We start from the raw sequence: 14174 nt of genomic DNA on the forward strand, positions 1-14174 counted from the left end.
CTGTTGGGACCAAAACTCCCAAAATCAATACCAACCTTCCTTTTATGGTCATAAACCTTGTGTTTAAATTTCATAGATTTCTATTTACTTATACTAACGTTATGGTGCGAAAACCAAGAAAAATGCTTATTTGGGTCCCTTTTTGGCCCCTAATTCCTAAACTGTTGGGACCTAAACTCCCAAAATCAATATCAACCTTCCTTTTGTAGTCATTAACATTGTGTTTAAATTTCATTGATTTCTATTTACTTAAACTAAAGTTATTGTGCGAAAACCAAGAATAATGCTTATTTGGGCCCTTTTTTGGCCCCTAATTCCTAAACTGTTGAAACCAAAACTCCCAAAATCAATCCCAACCGTTCTTTTGTGGTCATAAACCTTGTGTCAAAATTTCATAGATTTCTATTAACTTAAACTAAAGTTATAGTGCGAAAACCAAGAAAATGCTTATTTGGGCCCTTTTTGGCCCCTAATTCCTAAAATGTTGGGACCAAAACTCCCAAAATCAATACCAACCTTCCTTTTGTGGTCATAAACCTTGTGTTAAAATTTCATAGATTTCCATTCACTTTTACTAAAGTTAGAGTGCGAAAACTAAAAGTATTCGGACGATGACGACGACGACGACGCAGACGACGACGCCAACGTGATAGCAATATACGACGAAAAATTTTTCAAATTTTGCGGTGGTATAAAAAGCTTATCAATTAGTCATCTTTTATATCTTCATTCACCTTTCTATCACTCAACATCACTGATAGTGTGATATCAAAAAATATTAACTTATTCTTAATCAATTTTTATGCAGCTATCAACGTATATTTGACATCAATCAGAATTATATCGTTGTGCAGTAATTCTTTTTTGAAGAGGAGTAATCATACTAAGATGCATGCAAAATAATCTAAAGCCAAAAATAGGAAATATATAACTGATAAAAATCTTCAACCAATCTGAAAGTGCTTCTTATCTGCAAATTTATGGAACAAAAAGCAAGAAAGCCAAGCATAATACAAAAGGACTTAATTTTTTATAACCAAAATTCTAAAGCTGGCATATACTATCTTCTACATAGAATTTAATTGTATATAAACATAAAACCTTTTTTTTACCTACCTGCTAGGGTTGATAGAAAAGTGAAAAAAAATCATCTAGCATCTTAACCCGGGAAATAATTCTGTTGACTGTTTGATATCTAACATTAATACATGTAAGGGTTTCTACATAAAATAAGCAACCAAAAGTGTATGCTTCCAGCTTTTGAATGATCAATGATTTTAATGCTGTTGGATTTTTTGTACAATTTTAACAGCAGTCTTAAAAAAAAGCTTCTTCAGGCAAATTAAATAGAAAATTAAAACCATAAGTCAAACATAAAAATGTTAATTTTTTGCTGATTCAATCATTAAAAAGGTCAAATTCAGGCTGGAGGGTGACATAAAACATTTTAATGGATAGATATAATTTTTTACAGCAATAGTAGTGCAACTGTTTACTTTTTAATGTGTATTCCGGAGGCTAAATAAAAACTAAATCAAAAACCCGAATGAGGAAACTATTACCTAAATACCTTATAAAATGCCCTGTAATATTCAAACCTTATCTACTGGAAGCATACATCAACATTTGCAAAAAAAAAATGGAATTCTACATCTATTTATTACTTAAGTATGCCTTCTACATAAAATTCCCACTAATAAATATTGACGAAGTATGTACCATATCTTACTGAAGTTTTGACATCCTACTTTTTCTTCGGTTTCAAAATCAAATGAAATCTCTTTTCTCAACTTACAGATAAAGATATGTTAATAAAACAGAAGGTTCATGAACTTGAAAAATTTAGTATAATGAGTTGACTGACAAGCTTACACATTTATGAATTCCATTTAAAATGGAAATCCTTATAGTTCCAATCATATTCTTTTAATCATAACTGGTTTTAATTTTCAAGTGGAATAAAGGGGACATACTATGTACTTTTATAAATAACTTGAAAATGAAATTTGAAGAGTTCAAGAGAGCCAGACTATTTATTGAGGCTACTGAAACTTATAATAAATGGAATAAAATATATAAGAACAACACCTAATGTATAATTTAAAACAATATTTAAATGAAATGAAACCAAAAAATAACGTTTACATGCATGATTGATTAAGAAGAAAGTGATAGCTATCTATCTTTCTGCTCACATGAAAACTGAGGAAAACAGATTATTGACTAAATAAAACTTTATATGGTTGTAGGGTCCATCAGTTTCTGTTAATAAAAGACTCACATGAGGGATCATACAAGGAACATGTCCCTCCTCCCTCTTTCTTGTTGAGAGACAAAAATGAAATTATGAATTAAAATCAGTTACAATGCAAATAAGATTGGAATTATAATGATGACAATGTATAATTCTGAAGGTTACATTTATACTAATAAAAGTAAAATATGGTAAACAAAACAACAACTAAAACATTACAACAAATGGTACAATTACAGTATCATTAGTTGTGAATGCTGGTGAAATAAAATTTACATATACTGTTATATTCCACACCTTTTCTGAGTGCAATAGTATGCTCATATGTGTTTTTCATAAATTAATCTTGTTTCTATAAGACACTTGTGTATCAAAATTATTTTGTTCATATCTAACTTTTAAAACACAAAAGTTCAAAGAATTATTATCTTGCTTTTTCACTGCAAAGTATTCTTTTCTTTTTGTTTTATTTAAAGTGTGATATTATATATATATTAGTTTGATATGAGCACACAGAAAAAGTGAGAAAAAGTAAACAATCTAGAACTAAATTTGTTATTGTTAATAATATTTGAACACCATCTCCCTGTCTGGTTAAAGAGAAACCACAGCCATTCTAGAGCTAAAAACGCTGGCCATGTGATGAAGAAAACAATCATTTTGTTTTTGTACCTGTTCATATTTTCCATATTCTGTTTGGTAGACCTGCCGAATCTGTGCTAGTTTCGCTTCATAGTCTGAATTTTTGATTTCTGATCCATCCTGTCCAAGAACAACAAAACTAGAGTCATGGCAACCAATAGCAACACCTTTTCATATTATTTAGCAATAAACAAATGGCTGTTTTATTTCAGATCTATTGTCAAATATTATTAAAATGAAGTAAAAAAAATTTTTAAAGTGATGAATTTGCAATTTCCAGATTTAAAATAGTATGTTTTTTTGCCCATGTATGTTTTTTAGTTGCATATTTGTAAATTTCAGAGTAATTACAAACCAGACAGGATTTTGAGGAAACAATATACTGAAATTCTACATAATCAAAGATAGAGCATCACAGTTGTATTTTTTTAAATTGTAATTAAAAAGCAAATAAATTTACTAATTTATAATAATCTGTGCATGCGAAACAAGTTCTTTTTTCAATTAACTGTGTCGACTTGCAAGGCATGCAGGTTTTAGTTTTCACATTCACATAAGTGAAACCATCAAGCAATTTATGATTTCCAATTAACAAAATTACAAAAATCCTTGGGAAAAAGCAGCAAAAACTGGGAAACAAATATGCTAACAAAACAAAATCAACACAATTCACGTCTAATTTAAAATTGCAATTAGTGATGTACAAATGTATAACTGGCCAACCTGTAAAGAAGAAGTTATTAAATTATACTGCAATATTTTTTAAGAATGTATCCAGAAATCCATAAACTGTAATGAAAAAAGCAGTCAAAGATCTTCATAAATGTCAGATCTGAGATGTTTTTATTATGAGAAGTTCAACAAGGTGAAATTTTTAATGTATTTGCATAAAATCTTGGGGATTTGTTGAAAATTTCTTTATAAAATCATTTTTACTTGGTAAATTAATATAATTCTCCCAACAGTATGAAATTAAGCAATCATTCAAGCAACTTTAAATTATCATGCCTTTACAAGACATCACCAAACCATATGCATTTTCATATCTTCCTTCTAGAGCACATGTATCTTCAAACTTCATTTTATTAATCAATTTCAATATATAAGTATCATAAAAGCAAAATCTTCAGAAAATACTCTTATGTATGCCTTTATTAAGACAAATTTATGATGAATTTTATCAACAGACAAAGCATGCATTTACTAAGCAGAATAAATTGCTCCGGGCCACATGACCCAAACCAGTCGACAAAACATCATTATTCATTCCAAATTTTATACTGTTATAGCCTCCAGCCTTTGACAATTACTCTAACAAAGCGTCACCTTTGTGGTATTAACCTATGATTTAACCATACATGATAACTAGTGATTCATCTTACTGTCTTTAGCCGATTTTCTTTCTCACCACTTATAAAACTTTTACTTTGTAATTTATCATAATAAAGGCAAATTCTCATTAAATTTCCTTTGACTGTCCTAATTCAAAGATACATTAAAGAAAATGACACATTTTTGTAATTGATCTTGAGAATCAATGAATGTAAAAATATTTAAACCAAAATAACCATTTTATTTAAGATTCAACTTTTTCATTATTTAGTTGTTTCTAAATCTTTGTTTATGAGCTCTTGCTTCTGCACATGTGTGAAAGAAGCCAGTCTTTAAGTAAAATATCAATTTTATTTCTGCAAAGGTACATATATGTCTTAAAAAAATCATGAAATTGACATTTGACTACAAGTATTTTTTCAGTATTCTTAGCATTTATAAACATATTGCATCAGTAGAAATACACAGAGACAAAACATGTAACAGCTGAGAGAAGTGTTGAAGACTGGAGGCTAGTAACAGCTGTAAATGATTATCACTCACTTGTTCATATTTGTCTAGTTCTGTATGATAAATTTGACGGATCTGTGCCAGTTTGGCTCTATAGTCTGAGTGTTCAATAGCACTATCTGGCTGGCCACCAGAGGCAGCTGCTGTGGCATTGGCGGCTGCTGAGGAGCCACCACCTTTCTCTGGACCGGCAACTCCTTCAGCTATTAACATGTTATCTAATCTCATCAATTGTGGATCTGGTGGTTCTTCTTCTTGTGAATTTCTAATACTGAGAACTGAAATCAAATACAAGTGTGTTTTTCTAATGCTTTTATATTGTTAAGGTGACAAACATGAAGTGCTGCAGATTATATACACTAAAGCTATTAACAGTGTACATGTATATCAAATTCAGAACATCACTGCACAAAATAAGTTCATGTAACTAAAAATTTAAAAAGTAGTTTTCATGCTCTGTAAATTAACACAAGTCAATGAAAACTTTGAATTGGCACACATTGAAATTATGTACTTTTGTTTATTCATAGCACATCCAAAAAACTTTTACAATATGACATTAACTTGTTTCCTTAAAAAACAACTTTTTTGCTTATTCATGTCCACAACTACATTTTTTGTACATGTATAAGTTATCAATATAAAGTTTAAGAGAGACCCAACCTTGCAAAAATTTGTAAATCAATTGAATGTAGGTGAATATGACACTTCAAACTATTTTATCTCCTGACCTTCCCCTCATTGGGTTCAATTTTTATTTGAAGCTGTCTGCATGTAGAAGCAATAAAAAGTTGATTAAATAATTTGATTACATTTCGACATTTATATGATTCTCTTGAATATATTACATCAAATACATGTAATGGTCACTGAAATCACTGCTTAAATAAAACATCATTGGTTCACAGATTGTCATAAAATTGTAGGCTTTAGAATTAACTAAGTAGGACTTTCTTCAGATGAGGATCTGAATTCCTTGGTCTAAGAGAATGGATATACACAAAGGAGGAGCTGGAATTGCCACTAGGATGAACTTACATTTTTTTTTACAAATCTTTGGATGCAAGAATATTGCCATTTGCCAGACATTGATTGATTTTGATATTTTGTGTTTTAAGGCCACTTTTAAGCACTGCTTTTGTGCTATTCCATGATCTACACAGGCAAAATTTGCTCACATGAATCTCATGTGAAATTTTTCACATGAATTTCACGTGAAATTTACAACAGTAAAAATTTATATTTTTCATGATTTCAATTAAATTTGAAAATTTAGATAGTATTTGAAATACTCTATTTTAAAAAATTCATGTGAATTTCACATGAAAAAAAAATACGTGATTTTGATCATGTTGATGTTTAATTCACATAAGTTTCACGTATAAGCTCGTTTGAGGTGAAATTGCTGTGAATTTCACGTGAGATTCACATGAATTTATATTCACGTGAAATTGATGTGATTGAAATTTGCCTGTGTAACTTGAGCAAATTGAATCACAATTAAAATCTTTTTCATCTCATCTCCATAACAATTATGTCAATTTACACATTTTTTTAGTAACATGACTATTTTAGAAGTTTTTCTTTATCAAGCACATTTTTCGTGTAATATAACATAAGAATTTTTCAAATCCAATCTTTCAACTAATAAAAATACACAAGTTATACACTTAAATTAGAATTCCAATAATGAATATAGAGGCCTGATCAATGCATTAAATGTGTTGGGTCTTATTTCATTTAGAAGAAATCAATAAAACTAAATTAACAGAGTATTGACACAGCTTCATGAGACCCCAACAGACCTCCCTAGCTAACAACACTTTGACAAGACATATTGATTCAATTCAAATCTTAAATCAGATTTGAGAAAATCATTACAATGGAGGTAGATTATCATGATCGGTGACAGGAAGTGTTGGAGAACAACCCATGCTGTTAATCCAATAATATTGGCATTAATCATTATCTGTGCCACAAAGTGGATCTTCTTTTCCCCTTAAGGTGTTACTTTACTATTCCATATGGCATTTATACTTGTCATATCATGTTATATTTGCTAATTTGAATTTTACTTTGCACAAATTATATAATGGACTTTCTCATTTAATGTACACATATATACCGGTACTTTGTACAATTTCAAACCAATATAATTGTGAAACTAAGTCAAAAATACAAACAAACCTTTTTATCAGTAAAATGTTAGACAGATTAAATTACAACTTTTAACAAGATAGACTTTTCCTTAATAAAAATCATTTAATTGTACTACATTTACACTTGAAAATTGTAAATGAGAATACTCACATCACTGACAAAAGCTAATTTTGTTTTTATTTAAATATCTTAATTGAAAATACTTTTTTTTATAGGTTACAATGACTAAATTAGCAAATTTTCTTCTACATGTATATAAAACCAGATTAATAATTTCTATACTTTATCAGAGATTCTTGAAAAAGTTTAAATTGGCAAGGACATTAACCAAATTTTTGAGAGGTTCAGATAAGATTCATGAGAAAAGGCATGATGATTGAAATTTTGAGCAAGATTACTATGGACACAGAAACCAACCAAACAAAATACTGGATTAAGTTATTTTGATCTCTCCAATACTTGATTAAGTTTTTGACCAAAAGACCTGAAAACGTCCATTTTAAGAGTTGCAAACATTCCTGTAATATAAAAAAAAAAAGGGGGGGGGAATTTGTCCATTGGACACAAATGATGCCCCCTCTTTCATATAACGCTGTCAAGGGACATAACTCAAGATCTGTAAACGTGATGCTACTCAAATTTGTACTTGATCTGAGAATGGTAAAAGTGACCCTACCAAAATTCATACGCGATACATTTGTGATAAGCATTGTGTATAAGTTTCATACATTTTTCCTGGTTCGATTTCAGTTTCATAACATTTGGTGGAGGCAAACTAAAGTAAGAGAACAGAAACGAAAAAAAAAATTAACAATTTTTCCATTTGTAAAGGGGAATAACTTTAGAACAGTAAAAGTGACATAACCCAAATTCAATCTTAAAAGACTCTGAATCAACTTAGCTTAATTGATAATCTTTTAAAATTATATCTGGATTAACTAATTAATTTGCATTTCAATATATAGATGGAAGCAAATCTAATTGTATATTTGTATTTGCAACTTCAGTTTGATACATTGTTAAATTTGAACCAAGTTATAATTACAAACTACAAGTACAGCAACAATTTTCAATTGTCCTACGTTTTTGTAGTTAGATTTTTATTATATTTAGTCTCCCACAAATGTTTATAAGTTATCGTGCAATAAAATATTTTGAAAAATAAGCCAAAAACAGTTTTTTCCACAGTTCATTTATTTTTGGTTGGAATAGAGAGACTTAAATCCCCCCCCCCTTTTTTCCTCACTTGTGGGTACAGGTGAACCACGAAATAAAAAAAATTCTATAGGCTTGTAATCAGACTTCCTTAAAACCATGAAATTAAATATCCACAAACATGTGAGTTTTCCTTATTCCACGAAAATTGGTATCCAAGAAAATAATCAGTTTAACACTTGCAAGTTTCAAGCTAATAAATAATGATTAAAATTGTTATTATTATTCACAGTAAATTACAATTTTTAACTCAAAAAAAGTAAAGAAAAAAATGTTTTTAACAAACAAAATATTCCATTTTCTTTAAATGCATGATCATGCATGCTATTTGAGTGCCGACTAAATATATTTTTTTTCTTATCATTTGGCTTATGACCTTATTTCAACGATAGTATTCAATAGTGGGGAATTTTTCCAGTATCAGGTCCGTTTGCGCCCAATATACTTTTCGCACCCTACACGTTCGCACCTCACATGTTCGTCCCCAAAGTCCTTTCGCACCCTACACGTTTGCACCCAATTTGTGTATTAGAATTTCAGTTGAACTATTAGATATTTTTTTATATGTAGTTTCATTCTGGTTAACACTAAAAGACGTAATGGGATAGCCTGTATAGATTCCTCTACAAACAATACCCCCATTTCAAAGTAGTGGATATATATTTTAAACATCAAAAATCCAAAACTCGTTTACACACAGAACCAATAAAATTTTGACTCATCATTTTGATTTTTTTTACAAAAAAAAAAAAAAATGAAGATACAATGCACAATTTGTATTTCATAGTATATAATAGTTTAAATAAAATTTGGGTGCGAATGTGTAGGGTGCGAACACGAATGGGCGCGAAGGGACCCAGATTAAACTTTTCCCTACTTTGCAGGTTGATCTTTTCTTTAATATCATTTGCAACATATCATATATCATATACATTGTCATTAACCTTACTTTGTTACAAAACTCTGACTTTATCACTTTATGTGTAACTAGATCACTAAATGTGTATCTATAATACACATAGTTGTTAATTAAGTCACAACAAAATCTTTGACAAAGTATTGGTTTGTTAGTACATGTATTATGAAATTATGAAATTACAAATATGCAAACAATGTTTACCTATAAACTTACTTTTTTTACCAAATTAATACAAAATAATATTTGGAAAAAATAATATAGGTTTCCATACAAGAGGCTTAAAGAAGGGTAAATTTTTACACACCTGTTTTTTCTTTGATTTCACATAATACACTAAATAATGCAGGTTTCATTCTGTGACAGTTCAATGTGTGTTTCCTGCAATAAAGAAAACAAGAGCATTACTAAGAACTAGGAAGATTATTTCATAACTTCGCGCTGAAAAACATCGAACAGATAAGGAGTAAGAGAAATATGAGAGACGACAGGCATAGAATAAAGGAAGGCATGTACCGGCACCTTGCTTGTGCTTCGTCAAGGCTTTGGTCTGTTATTGTCATTATCTGTTGAAGAATATCACCAATTTCTTGCTTTCTCTGGTCCGAGGGATCGTCTCCCTGTTGAGGAATCCCATACTGTTGAAGCACATTAGTGTTCGCCATTTGTCCCTGGTTATGCATCATTCTTTGCTGGTCGTCCATTATTTCACAGTAGGTTTTATTCGACCTTAATAATCCATTTATGTCTATGTTAAGTCATTAAAACACTTAGCACTAATTCCTACAATGCCTTTGTTTGGATAATAAACAAATCCTAAACGTAAACAATGTCCACACTTATGCCAATCTGGGAGGGCTTTTTGTCACTGCCAGTCAAAATGCCTCTAAACAGAAATGGCGGCTCGTCATGCATGCAAAGAACATCATTCTCTCCGTTAATGCACAAACATCCAATGAAAACGAAGATTCGATATCTTCGTATTTTTCCGTAAGGAATGTTTTAACTAGATATAAATAACAGCCAATGAAATGAGGAAAATTTAGTCCCGATACCACACGCCCTTGACGAAGATTGACAGCTCGGAGATGATTATGAGATGACTATCTATTAGAGGCCCCAGGAAGGATACAAAAATGATTTGCTAGGTATTTTTACCTTTCGCAATGCATTTTATTTTAACAATTTATAGATAGAAAATCTATACTATATGCTGAATATATACTTTTTTAAATCATAAACTGAGATAAGTATACTGAGTGTATATTTAAAAAAAAAGAAAATCATCAAGTCTTTAAATGTCATGAGGACAATCTGAAAGGTGCTGCGTGTGTGATGACAACCAGTATTACATCTATGGATGAAGCGAAGGCATTAATGCTACGTAATGCAACCTACAGACAGTTTTAGTAATGTAACTTGCATGACTAACAATAATCCCTTTGAGTATATATGCAAAATTACCTCAAAGTTTAAAATATCTTTCTGGGAGACCAACCATGTACCCTTTGTCTATAAGTCCAAGATGCTTCCAAGAAATTTCGTGTCATAACCATTTTGTATAAACTTTATCTCATTTTCAATAAACATGAAATAGTTGCAAATAGACAGTTATGAATTAAACTAAAAGGTCGAAAATTGATTTGTAATTTTTACACATTGACAGTGTATTCAGTGAAATAGAATTTACATGATTGCAGCCTCACAAGTGTTGACATTTCCTGAAGTATTTTGTTTTCTCTCCTTGAGGCCCAATATCTTGCATTATTTTTTCAAGAATTTTTAAACTTTGGCATGATTTAGTATATATATATATATCAGAGCCCAGGTGGTCGTGTGGTCTAGCGGGACGGCTGCAGTGCAGGCGATTTGGTGTCACGATATCACAGTAGCATGGGTTCGAATCCCGGCGAGGGAAGAACCAAAAATTTGCGAAAGCAAATTTACAGATCTAACATTGTTGGGTTGATGTATAGACGAGTTGTATATATATATATATATATATATATATATATATATATATATATATATTAACAGAAGATTAATAACTGAAATGGATCTAATGTGTTTACTACGGTATTTATTTGGGGGATAAAACACACAAAACAACGTATAAGGATACACAGAAAAAGACTTTTTTTTTTTATTTTAAAGAAACTATCAAATTGGCACATTATTACATAAAATCAATCGTCAATAAATCATTCATGTCAATCTTATTGACAGCTTAGTTAAACATGGATGAAAGTAGATATGACCGGGACACAAAACTCCTATGGGCATTCATATACATGTACTTACAGAGGAGCCATTGGCTTCGAAACGGCCATTATAACTGAACAAAACATTATTGGACCGATAACATCTAGAATTTTAGGTCAAATGTTTAGCCTATTGTTTCAAAAGCTGCTAAATATGTAAAAATGGTAAACAATTCTCTAAATATTGTTCTAGGTCCTATCTATCTTCGGGATATTGGTTTATCGTCTATTTTAATAGTGTGCTAAAGGATATAGCCGCTTTGTACATGCTTTTGTGTAGCCATGTGCATGTGTATAGAAATATCAAGGGGCATTCTTTTAATTTTGAATTTGATTAATTTGATTAAACAAAGGAATAGAAAATGATGAATGTCTCCAATAAGGCAATTAATTGAACTTGAATTAAGCTGATATGTTTCGATTATATATCGGATTGTAAAGAGTTTGTCCTGTTTCATATTCGAAGCAATATAGATTTTATTTGTTTTACAAAACTAACCAGAAGTTCAGGTCTATGCAATCATGCGTAAGGTTCGAAGTTATCAAAGCCAGGTCAAACTCGAATTTCCACAGAAAACAGAAAAAAATCCACTCAAACTGAAGCTGAAGTATAAGGTACGATAGAGTACTCCGCTACCCTACTGACATAACTTCGGAGCACCAACCGCGGTTTTTAGGGGCGCACTACGTTTGCGCGCATTTGGGGATTAAAATGTTTTACGTTTGCGCGCAGTTTTTGATTACATTTGCGCGCATTCATTTTACAGGTAAACTCAGGTAAAAATATAAATAAAAATTAAATTAATTATAATTGACTATATTTTTTTTTATTTTCATAATAAATATGACTATCAATTATTAATGTTGAAAATATTTCTTAATTCAAATATATATTTTCATATTAAATTCTAAAACAAATTATAAAGTGATCATTATAAACTCGTATAGTTTAAGACATACATCTAACTTCATTGCGAATATTTCAGAGTGAAAAGTGTTTCAACGAATAGTGATCGTTTTTAAAATTAGTAAATAATTTAAGTTAGTTTGTAAAGTTACACCAAGGCACTAACATGGAGAATCGGCATGTATACCGACATATAAAGTAATGAATTTATCAATAAATTAACCTTTAAGATTAGGTATGTTTTAGCATTTTAGAATTTTTATCTTTATATATTTCTAGGATTTAGTGCTTGTGCATCATAAAACGGACTTATCTTTCTCGAAATCCCACTTTAACCTCATCGTTGGTGAGCTGGCGACTAACACTAACGGAATGAGAACTTATACTTGTTAATAATTGAACAAATTATAGAATGAAATTCAAAACAGTGTGGCTGTGGCCATTGATTGACACATTAAATTCATCCATTGACTGGGACAATTTACGTGAACGTTTTTCTGTAACGACCACTATTCACGACGTACCTGCGATAGACATTTAAACTGTGGGGTCACCAAAGGTTTCTTAACGCCTTTAATTATAAAATAATTCGAAAAATTAATCAGGAATAACCTTTATGTTTTGATTTATATAATTGATATAATCAAAACATCGTGTTATTTCTCATTAATTTTTCGAATTACTTTATTAAGGTGTTGAGAACTTTTGGTGACCCCATAGTTTAAGTGTCTTTAAAAAGTACATAGTGAGCAATGGTCGTTACATACAAACGTTCACCTAAATTGTCCCAGTCAATGGATGAATTTAATGTGTCAATCAATGGCCACAGCCACACTGTTTTGAATTTCATTCTAATTAAATAAGTATTATTACCTGTATTTTACCTGGGTTTACCTGTCAAAAAAATGCGCGCAATTGTAATAAAAAGCTGCGCGCAAATGTAATGGTAATACGCGCAAACGTAATGCACCGGTTTTTAGTGGGGTACATGTTGCCCAGTTTTTAGTTTTGATGTTGTGTTTTGTATACTGTTTTGGGCTTTTTTTACTTTTTCTTTGTTTGCCATGGCTTTGTCAGTTTATTTTTGGCTTGCCCTTTTGAGTATCTTTCGCCTCTCTTGTAATGAGAAATCAAAGTGCTAAAGCAAATATAAGCCTAAAGAAGCCTGCAATGCTCACTTGGTGTCTATTCACCAAGACTTACTCTACTGTTGTGGGGAACAAAATATAAAGAATTTCACGTAGGGAACAAAATATAAAGAATGTCAATCTAATTAAAATAATGATCTTTGATTACGTTATGTAGTATAACGTAATCAGAGATCAATATTTTAATTAAATACATGTATGTAGTATAACGTAATCAGAGATCAATATTTTAATTAGTTTAAAAGAATTTTTGAAAGTATAAACTCTTCGAATCCGACCTTCTCAATAAATAAAAAGGAATCCGAAGCACAAACATTTCCAGATGATAAAAAAATAGAATATGTGGTATGATTGCCAACTTCTCACCAGAGACCAAATGACGTAAATGTAAGCAGCTATATGATGCCTTCAGCAATGTATAGTATAATATAGGTTATAAAAGCCTCGACACGAAAAAATGCAAACGAGACATCTAACGTGTTATCAAGATTTATGACTCATTTATGTAAATAACATGCAATGAACGAAAAAAAAAAAAAAAACCTCAAATTGCCATTTTAGAATCAGAGTCCTCAAAACTTATTGAATGCTTCAAAATAAACAAAAATGTATTCAAACTCGGACAAATTTCCAATTTAAGCAGTTGGGAATAATTAAGACGTATAAAAAATCCATGTATGCAGATCTCTCACGAGAATCAACTATAAAACTTCTTTAAACTGACATGCATTGATTATTAGTTAAATCTTGGTTAACATTGGTAAAATATGCAGAAAATTAAGGCACCCAAGCAACAAAATATTCGTTAACGTGTGTCGCCTAATTTTAA

At 30.6% G+C, this 14174-nt stretch overlaps 1 protein-coding gene across 10 annotated transcripts in view; it reads right to left on the reverse strand.

Annotated features, from left to right (window-relative positions):
* The window catches only part of LOC143064681 (pre-B-cell leukemia transcription factor 1-like), a 29070-nt gene extending 19117 nt beyond the window's left edge, over positions 1 to 9953 (reverse strand). For 7 of the 10 annotated variants that reach the window (XM_076237686.1, XM_076237683.1, XM_076237684.1 and 4 more), the window contains exons 1-4: positions 9546 to 9953; positions 9337 to 9410; positions 4772 to 5016; positions 2927 to 3016 (exon numbers count right to left, since the gene is read on the reverse strand). In XM_076237686.1, coding sequence (XP_076093801.1) covers positions 2927 to 3016; positions 4772 to 5016; positions 9337 to 9410; positions 9546 to 9733 — 597 coding nt within the window. In that variant the 5' untranslated portion in view covers positions 9734 to 9953. The remainder of the gene's footprint in view (positions 1 to 2926; positions 3017 to 4771; positions 5017 to 9336; positions 9411 to 9545) is intronic. The other 3 variants (XM_076237685.1, XM_076237687.1, XM_076237689.1) reach the window with 3 other exon arrangements.
* Between the last annotated feature and the right edge of the window lie 4221 nt (positions 9954 to 14174).

This window comes from Mytilus galloprovincialis, chromosome 2, assembly GCF_965363235.1.
Source record: "Mytilus galloprovincialis chromosome 2, xbMytGall1.hap1.1, whole genome shotgun sequence".
In the NCBI taxonomy this organism is placed as follows: domain Eukaryota; kingdom Metazoa; phylum Mollusca; class Bivalvia; order Mytilida; family Mytilidae; genus Mytilus; species Mytilus galloprovincialis.